Genomic DNA, 10,399 nt, shown 5'->3' with positions numbered 1-10,399 from the left:
CTTACATGCTGAACAGCAGAGATATTGTGCTTCAAAACAAGTAGCCAGTGCTTCCATTTTGAATCATGCAACAACAACAAAAAAAAACAACCCCAAAAAGCTTCTTAAGAAGCAACAAAAGCCAAACACTGATCTGTTGGCCAGTGTTTCCCACACTGAAAACCCCACACTGCATGTTTAACATGGTTCCCTGCTCCAACACACCTGATTCTAATGAGTTTCTGCAGAATTGGATGGCAACCTAATTGGAATCAGGTGCGTCTGAGCAGGGAGGCGTCCAAACCAGCACCGTGAAGAAAAGAAAAAACAAAAGAGAAAAGAAAAACACGAAATGTTGCAAACTTTGGACGCAACTGATCGGAAGTTTTGAATTAACTCACTGGAGATTATGTGACTTTCTGGGTTTTTAGAAAAATGGGAATGTGCCAATCGATGCCAGAGACTCTTTATTCCAGAATGATTATTTCAGTTTAGATTTCTTAGGAAAGTGGTGGGAAAAAGTGTTTTATCAAACGGCATAAGATTAAAACTTAGTGTAGTGGAGATAAATCAAATATATATAAATCACGCATTAATGCAAAAACCATGAGTGTGAGAGCAGATATTTCATTTAAAAAGCTGAATATTACACACACGCTCATGCACACATAGACGCTTTAATCACCTGGTTTATTGTGTTAACCAAATAGTTCCGACTTGTGTTTTCTGTGGAATCCAAGAACCGAAGCAAAACAGTGTGGTGAATCGACTTAAATCATCTTTAATTGCATGTTGATATACTGCAAAGACAGGTAGAGAGGGATTCAAAGCCAACTGAGGGAGATGATAGTTCATATTGGTGACACTCATTCTCCACCTCTCCTGTCATAAACAGTCCCACTAAATTTTCTATTTCTTTCTTTTTTTTTTTACTAATATGAGCAAACACAGTGTTGGAGAACCAGACAAGACCCACATGTCATTCATGAAGCGGTGCACTGGTATGGCAGAGCCCTTTTTGTGAGTTTCTTCGTGAAAGCGAGCCTCCACTCCGCTTCCGTTTCATCCGCTACACTCCCAAAAATGCTACATTGGTTTCCTTGCGAGTGTAAATGCAAGTTGTTCGTGTGTGTGCGTCGTCGTCATTTTTTTTCCTTTTGCACACGCAAATCTTTCCCCCGAAATGCTTCAACACATATTTAAAGAAGAACTGTCCCATTAGGGGAAAAAAAAATAAAAAATAGTAAAAGGAAGAAAAATAAAATAAAAAATGGCCATGAGAGAGCTGTCTGATCTGCCACGAGGCACCAATGCATATTTGCCCAACTAGCTATTTTGTGGTTGAAGGGGTGTTTGCTATTAAAATGAAATTATTTATACCATATTTTCCTGTTAAATCACAATCCTTCTTTTTTACGAAAAAAAACAAACCTCCCACTAGTGTGCTCACAGGAAAGTCAGTCATGCACGTTAATTCAATACTTTTGGGATTAAAGGTTCAATAGGCCTTCAAACTAATGTCATGCATGAGGAAATCAATCACATTACCTCTGAAAGTTGATTTAAACAAATTAATGAGCAGCCATACAATCATCATCAATCATTGTAATAATCCATAACAGTGGAACTCCTGATGTAATCTGCTAAAAATGTATTATGTAACCTGGAGGTTTGTATCAGCCGGTAAAAGTGTTAAACTCATTGTCACAGCTCCTCATTTGTCACACTGTGCTATGGAATAATAACAAAAGCAATTACTGGGATGAACAGGGAAGAACAGGGTGGCTTTGTTTACTGGAAAAGGTAGGATGCCGCGCACACACACACACACACACACACACACACACACACACACACACACACACACACACACACACACACACACTTGAACCCATCATCCCTGCCAACCCAAATAACAGATCTTTTTTTTTTTTTTTTTTTTTGTTCCCTCTGCCACCTCTGTCTTTTCACGAGGAGAGACACAAAGTGGGGAAAGGACAGAAAAGATGAGATAGAGACCTCCCCACTGTGCCTTTGTGATTATAAATCAACAAATCAGACAGATGGAGGTCAGAAAGGGTGCAGAGTTAACCGAACATCCATTCCGCAGTACCTGGCGGGGCTTATGTTTTAAAGATGGACACATTCAGGCTGGGGCGGTCGCTGACCTATTTCAGAGTGAAGGGTGATGGCAATTTGAAGGGGGGGCTAAAGGTAGCTTGCTTGTCCTTTCTGACACTGCTCCAATGTGATATTTACAATTTCGGCTGAGGTGAAATAGAAAGAGATCAGATAATGCATTTTTTTTTCTCGTCCCATTCTCATTTGAAGCAGGATAGCCAACAGCACAAACAATATCATTAATGCCAGCATTTGCAATATAAGCTGTGTGTAGTTTTTTTTTTTTTTTTTTTTTTTTTGCCTTTTTGAAAATGTCAGAAGGAAAGGTTAGGAGGAGGGGAAAAAAACAGTCACAAGCATCTGAAACAAAACCTGGGAGTCGTAGCGACATCAAGCGACAGTGTCTGGATGTTTTGTGGGCGGACTCGGTCCTGCATTTATCCACCGTTGGATAACACACAATGGCGGCACGACGTTAAAAAAAAATAGATAAATAAATAAACACAGATCTTGACATTAAACTGTTGTAGCTGGAGGATCTTCATGTAAATTCATGGGTGATTCCCTAAAAAAATAAAATGAAGCGTCTGACAAACAGGGGCTGACAATGCGCTATGTTGAATATGTGATTTGCTGCAGTTTCAGAAAAAAGTTCAAGAGCAGTTTCGTCGGCTCAAACCATTTCAAAATGTGAAAAAACTGTTTCCCCCTCGGGAGAGAAGAGTGGCAAGAATTCCTCAACGGTATTAAATATGAAGAGAGAACGAGAGAGCGAGAGAGAGAGAGAGAGAGAGAGAGACAAACGACAATCAACAGAACCATCGTGGACAGACTTTTTGGCTCGGCAGCAATCCGTGTGATTGGTTGCCTTTGATTCCTGTCATCCTTCACTGTGGCATGATGTATGGAGAGTGACAATTGAGTGAGAGTGCTTTCCGACGATATTGAGCCACAGCACAATGGAGGAGTGGATGACAAAGACTGTTTATCGGACAATGCCTTTTTCCTTTTTTTTTTTCCTTCTTTTTTTTTTTTTTAAATCCAGAGGAGCAGGGAGAAGAGAAAAGGCCCTCCATCACATAAATAAATCAGCAGCAGCACAAATGGGGAGATAGGTTTTTCTTTCATGAAATATCAGTTTTTGCTATTCATTTTTTGTTCTCCTTCAGGGAGAAGCCTGAAAGGACTATTTTCTTGAAGCAAAAGGAGTTTTTCTTTCTTTCCTTTTTTTTTTTTTTTTTTCTCTTTTCTTCTAGCCCTAGCGTTTTGTCAAGTGCAAAGAAGTCAGTGTTTAGTGGAGGCGTATGTAATGTATTTTGGCACACGTTTTCCAGTTGAGTGTCAGCTGTGCACGCAGGTGCGCGTGCAGCACAGTAGGCATGAGAGGTTCGGGGGCGACTGGAAGCGAACAGAAGCAGAACGTCCTTGGTTGTGTGTCCATCCGTTAAGATTTAAAAAAAAAAAAGAAAAAACGTTTGGATTGTTTCATGTATTTCTCTCGTCGTTGGTGGTGAATACTGAAACTACAAGGAATCCATCCACAAACAGAAACATCTGTGAGTGTTTCTCTTAGCAAGAGTCCAAACTGACAAAAAGTTATAGAAATTTGTTAAAACTACATATTTCAAAATACATGTGGAATCAAGTAAAACTTTGTATATGCAGTTTATTTCTTCTATTTCTTTTAAAATCTTGGGTTTTCTTGAGTTTATTCTTCTTAAATATATGCATATAAGTTGTACTTTTCTTTTTTTTTTTAATTATAGCTCTTTCATCTGTATGTATATATGTACATTATGTACTTTTTAAATAGGTAGAGAAGGGGGTGTGGTTGGCGTGAACGCGTGTTAAGGGAAAGAATACTAATGAATCTATTTACACCATGCTCCGAGAGCCGCTTGGGGTCCGGTGCAGACTGAGGCGGGGGTCAGGGGGTATATACTGATGCGGGTGATTGTAAGGTGGCGGCGGGGGAGGCAGCGGCGGCTGGTGGTTGTCGCTGCCGTGGGAGCCGTCCGGCGAGCGGACGGGGGTGGACATGGCGGAGTGACTGAGCTGGTGGTGGCCGTGATGGTGATGCTGGTAGTGGTGGTGTGTGGGGGTTTGGCTGAGGAAGGCCTCCACGCGTCCATGGCTGCTGTTGTCCAGCATGAAGACCTTGACGATCTGCTGACACTGGATGAGTGTCTCTGGCCGCAGGTCAGCCACGCCGACAGCCGGTTGCTGGTGCTGCTGGAGGGGGAGATGGTGGGCGGGGGTGCTCGCTGCGGACTGCAGCTGCGGATGCTGAGGTGGAGGCACCGGCCCCTGGGGCCCCTGCTGGAAAAGCAGCTCCCCCCGGTGGTTAAGAAGGGCCACGCTCTCGGGACTCCGAGCCGAGCTGCTGCTGAGCTGGTACGTCTGAAGCCTGTTGTGAATTGACACCTAGTTTAGAAAACAGCCAAGAGAACAGCATCAAAAGTTATAAGACTGGTTCCTCCTCTAGAATTCGTCAAGCCCTCTTTTTCTTTTTTCTTTTTTTAGGGGGGGTGGGGTGGTGAACGCATAGCACACACACGCACATACACACAGGGCATGCGTGGGGGCTCAGGTGTTAAGGGTCGGTGGAGGTGTAGACTCATCGTGACTACTTTTCACTCCCCTCCCTCCACCCCCACAGCGGAAACAGTGTTGAGTGGATGTTGGGAACAGTAGTGTGTGACTGTGGTGAGGAGAAGAACAGTGGTGGGGGTGGGGGTGGGGGAGTGGGGGGTAAAGAACGACGCTACAAAAGGGGCCCGGTGGTTCCAAAGGGGACACTGAGGGCCCCTGTGTCTCCCTTCCAAACCACTGTGTGGCGCTATGGTGACAGTGGACACGAGGAGACTTGGTGAGGGTCGAGGAAACCAGAACAAAGAGGAAGAGGTGGAAGAAGAGGAGGAGAGGAGGTGGGCAGACTTGACAACCACAGACGTCCACAGGCAACACGCATTTAGAGTGCAGACCTCCACATTTCCTCCAGTTTCCTGTCCTTCACGTGTTTTATTCTATCTTATACTCTTTATTTGATTTCTTTTAGACTTTAGACTTCATTTTACAAAGTGTCCCAAGAAATCATCTTGTAACCTCACACTGCTTTCCTCCAAAAACTGTAGACCTCGGCCAAACAACAATATAATTGAACTTCATTAATCAAGTGCATATAAATAGTGTACTAAACTCACAAAATGTGTGTGGATTATGCAGCCACATGAAGTATTTTCTGTTAGTGTTAGAATCCGTGTCTTTAAAAAAAATGAAATCTCCCCTTGAATTAGCAGGCTGCAGCAGGGAACCATTGAAGACTATTTAACACGAGCTGTCTTAGATGTTTTTGCAAAGCATCTAACTTTAAATCCACAATAATTAGAACTCTGCTCTTTCAGTTGCTATCAAAATCATTTGGGAAAGACCCCTTTTCCACAACAATATTTTCAAGTGAAAACGTAAAAATGTCCTTGTGTTTTTGGGTGTTTACACGACAACGGAAACTTTTTGAAAATGTCTCCCAAGGCGGACCATTTTGTGCAAATGGGGAAAATGTAAAATTAATGTCACATATAACAGTAATCCAATTTTGTCGTCTGTCCATGCAAATTTTCAAGCAGGTACCACTCTTAATATTTATAGTGTATCGTTCCCTGCACTCGTGTGTTTTTTCTTTTAATTCGTACATCGTCTGGAACGAAGACACAAAAACAATGTGTTTTCACTTCAAATATTGTTGTAAAAATGGAACTGAACAGTGTCAATTATTTTAATATACAAGGACGTGTAAAGACGCAGAGCAGGGACACTCCAGGACTAACCTCTAGAAAGCAAGCTAACTGGTTAACCACTATGAATATATGAATCAAAACAAACCTATGCAGCCGACTGCAGCTGTTAACTTACATACTCTATCCTCTAAAGTTGTCAACTTTGTTCTTCAGGATATTGCACCAAAGATCTCGGTTTGAAATCAACTTTTGATCTACTGTACAGTTAAGTGTGTCGATCAGATCATAATTTCCCACCAAACCTCTTCCAGATGGGGACTGTGTGAATGAGGTCAGTGGCAATTCTCCTGCAACATAATAGACCCTTAATGTGAGGTATCTGAGGTAAGAAAGGGCTTTACAGCGGCGTTCTTCATTCACTCACAGCAGCTGATGTAACTCTTATGTGAAAGGACTCTATTAACATTTGCTCTTTTTCAATCTGCCAACTGCTATTTCTCCTCCACGACTTAAAATACAGTATCACTGCGGTCCGCAGCACTTCAGATTAAAAAATAAACGATTTCACTGACTTTCCGGCGCCTTTCAAAAGTTTTAATTTCTCAGGAGAAATCAAAGTTCCGTTTCACTGCTCAAAAATTCTGATCAATAGCCAATGTATATTTTCTACAACCCTGTACTTAGTTGAAAATTGTTATAAATCAAATGTAAGTGAATATCTATTGGCTCTTTAGAACAAGCTATAATATGATGCAGGGAAATATGGAGGGCAACTAAATATTGTTCACACTTGCCAGGTTTGATTTGATTGATAAAACACAGGTGCAATAGCTTTGTTAGTGTGGTTAGTTTGAGCAGATGTGAACGTTGTTATCTAAACCTTGATATGCAAAATCCAAATTGACCACTACTCCTGAAGAGATGGATCCCGGCCAGCACACGTCCAGACCTGCTACAATGCAGGTTAACTGCCTGCAACATGGACCAGTGTCATTTAAATAAACTGAACGTAGCCATATTCTCACTGTCTCGGGAAAAGGGACGATTCTGAGAGTAAAATCTAAACAATTTGAAGATTTAAGAAAAGTGCAAAAGGACCTGCCACAGCTAAACACCATGAACCCTTGGGATCTGAGGCTATATGTAGCTGAACTGATACGCTGCTCCAACTTCGCAATATCTGGCCGTTCCTTTTTGACTGCTGTGTGACACACTGTGATTGCACTGTAGAGTTACTAGGGGTTACTATGATGACGAGTTATATAGGAAGGCAAAGCTCGATACAGCAATGTACCCGTCAAATAAAATATATTTGTTTGTCGTCCTCAGTCCTTGCTGTAAAAATCAAAACTGCAGGTTTCCTTACTGTCGTTTTTCTGTACCATTGTAAACCTGCACTGTGAGCTCAGTTGATGTCATTGAGATCTGCATGCACTTTGCCTGCCTCTGTCTGAGCAGCGTGAGCCTAACTGGTTGCACCTGGAGAACAGCTGGCAGGTTTGAAAAGGACTAATTAGGACAATGGCCTCACCTCAGGTGAGGTGGCTTGTTTTCAGTTTGGCTTTTAGTCATGTTTAAGAATAAAAAATAAGACCCCTAATTATAATTTCGGTTTCCCCACGACCTTGTGTTTGTTTTGTTATCAAGCGCTGGCCTTTCTGTGGTATTTAATTCTAGTGTATTGAGTGTGAACATGAACACAAATTAGGCTAAATATTTTTTATCTAATTGTCCCTGCCGTTTCCTTGGAGGTGGACAATCAGAAATTAAAATTCCTAAACATTATTTACCAAAACTTCAAAGATGAACAGCCTGTCACGAGATGTAGTGTCCTTAGATTTATCTTTTTTTTTTTTTCTGGAGTGAACCATCCTGCCTTGGTAGATAAATGTGTTTGGACAGCTCGCGGCTCCCCACCAGCTCTTGACATTTACTGTGGGCTGCATGGCAGAGGGGAGGTTGGCTGGTGAAGGTAGCTCAGACAACCGTGAAGCCGTGCCGGAGGAGCACATATTATTGGAAAATAGAAGAAGAGGCCTCTAGTTGATGTCAAATAATAAAACTATGTATGTTTGAGGAGGTTTTTAGCAGAAGAAACTATTACTGTTATTCTACTAATAGGGTCTAACTGTTGTGGTTTGTTGCTTTTATACTGAATAGGACACCGAGTATCAAACCTCAGATGTGAATGTAGACCGAGAGACAACGAATTTGCCCTGCAAGCATAAAATGAGCAAATCCTTCACATTGCAGGAAAGACCCGTGTTTCTGACTTTAATTATCCCGTACGTAGTAAATAATGCATGTTTGGCTTTAATCAATGCAGAGGCACTAACGGCTGTGAAAATGAAGGATTTCACTGTGAGGTAAATGTAATTACTCCCGCTAAGCTCGGCACCTGAGTAAAAATTTACAGCCTCAAATACTGCCAGAGAGAGCTGCGAGGAATTAAACAGCCACCGAATGTCAAGTTGACCCTGTGTGCTTGGCTCGTCCGCCCTAAACTCCACAGCCACACACATAAAAGTGGTGGGAAAAGGCCATCAGACGCCTCTGGGATGGTAATTGCACAGTCTCATTGGTACTGTAGTGCAGCCTCCTCTCTTGCTCGCACCAAATGTTCACGTAGGGAAGTTCCCCCCTGAGGTCTGGCACAGGGTGAGGAGGTGACGACTTCGGGTCAAATGAGCGTTAAATTCAACCGCCTGCGTGTTGCTGTGTTAATTAAGGTCTCCATGCTGAATGAGGCCGTACGCGCACACGGTTTATGTATTCCACACAAGTCCCCTGCTACTTTTAGCAGTGACTGCTCGGTCCTCTTTTTTTTTCTTTTTTTCCTCTCTCTTCTTCAAAGCCCCCAAAGGAGTCACAATTTCTGCCCGAGCTTGTGAAACTAATTACAACCTATTCCTTTTAAGGCTTAGAGATAATATTTAAGCCTTTGAGTCTGATGCATTTTCAGTGTGAGGAGAACCTGTTCTTTCTGCCGTGATTGTATTAATTTCCCCCAAAACCACCATCTCTCCTTTTTGCCACGACAATGGATTCCTTTAATTAAATAAATTTTATTTTTTTTGTTTGTTTGATTTGGGTTACCTCACATGCCCGCAGCACTTTACCCAGCAGCAATCGTTCTCTCATACACTCTTCACCCACACTTGCTTGACGCCTCTGGTCTGAGAGATATGACCAGTCCTGGGATTTCTTCCTATCTCATCCTGCTGCTTTCCTGACACACTGTGCTGCCTCTCACTGCGCTGACTTACCTGTTGTTTGGGAAATGGACCTGCCGCTAAGCACTTACCTCGAGTGCATTGTGTCCACTTCTGTCATCTACCTCCTGGTTTCCTAAAGACGGGGGTAAAATGGAAGGAAAGCCAAAAGGATGGGGCAAAGGTGGCAGCAAAATAATCTGTGTTAAACACAACTGCTCTTACACTGCAGCATTAAATATTTTAAGAATATGAATTAAATGGTTTGACTGAAAATGAAAAGAAATGAAAGGTGACTGCTCAGCCTCTATTACTAAGACGAGACTGTCAAGCTCTCGATTTCTGCGCCAACCCAACAGATAACAGTTACTCATCAACATCTCTTGTAAAAGACGAATAAAACATAAATCCTCACGTCTGTTGGCTGACAAGTGTATTTGTTGACGTTATCTAATGCAAAGCCTCCAAACAGGGACTGTGTTAGAAGTTAGAGTCAGAGTCTGACCTGCTTTACAAGAATAGTGTTGCTTTTTCATTTTGAGGTTAAAACCGCTTTCCGACAGTGTTTATCTGCATGTCGTATATGTGGATGAATAAACTTTACTGAGAAAAACATTGAGGTCAGGAACCTTTTTTGAGAAAGACAACAGGAAAAGAATCACACATAAAGATCACTACAACGGAAATTATCAATACATACAGCCATTAGATAATCAGTTGAGTAAAACTACCATTAAAAACTGCAGGAAGAGCTTTCCAAGTTAATTCCTGCTACCTGATTTGGCATTGTCTTTAAATATCACCAGGGAATTAAAAGCAAGGTCTTTAGACATGCTGGTCCCTTTTCAGTGCTGAGTCAACATTCGTTTAGATATGAAAGAGGAACCTCCTTACCAGCCTTCAATTTCATCAGTTTTGGGAGCCCCCAACTTCGCTCCATTCAGAGTCCTAATTATTGTACTTGTCTGAGTTGCCAAAAGTAAAACAAAGCTCAATTCTTCAGAACTTATCGTAAACGTCAGATATAGACTCAAGTCAAGTGTTAAACATGGTAAGTATTTCGTTTTCTGTGTCATGAATTCCGAAACAGAAAGATTTAAGGTTATTTAAGTAAATAAAATTGAACTAATCCAAGGTTTTTGAAGATGAAAAACGACAAGCTTTAAAATGAATATGTTTGTGGTCGCTTTTAGACGATCAATTCATAAAAGCAGAAGGCAGCTTTAATTCACTGTCACGTGCCTCAGTACATTTAGAGTGGATTCGAAAAAGCGGCACGGCACACACACACACATACACACATACACACACACACACACACACACACACACACACACACACACACACACA

At 41.8% G+C, this 10,399-nt stretch overlaps 1 protein-coding gene across 1 annotated transcript in view; it reads right to left on the bottom strand.

The window, feature by feature from the left end:
- Window positions 1-744: 744 nt before the first annotated feature.
- Window positions 745-10,399, bottom strand: part of iqsec3a (IQ motif and Sec7 domain ArfGEF 3a) — a gene marked incomplete at its 5' end in the record, with an annotated part of 96,969 nt that continues 87,314 nt past the window's right edge. The window contains 2 exons of the mRNA XM_080492407.1: window positions 745-4,524; window positions 9,142-9,185. Coding sequence (XP_080348533.1) covers window positions 3,976-4,524; window positions 9,142-9,185 — 593 coding nt within the window. The 3' untranslated portion in view covers window positions 745-3,975. The remainder of the gene's footprint in view (window positions 4,525-9,141; window positions 9,186-10,399) is intronic.

Source organism: Lipophrys pholis (genome assembly GCF_963383615.2).
Source record: "Lipophrys pholis genome assembly, chromosome: 22".
Taxonomy (NCBI): domain Eukaryota; kingdom Metazoa; phylum Chordata; class Actinopteri; order Blenniiformes; family Blenniidae; genus Lipophrys; species Lipophrys pholis.
This window is presented reverse-complemented; position numbering and strand designations above follow the sequence as displayed.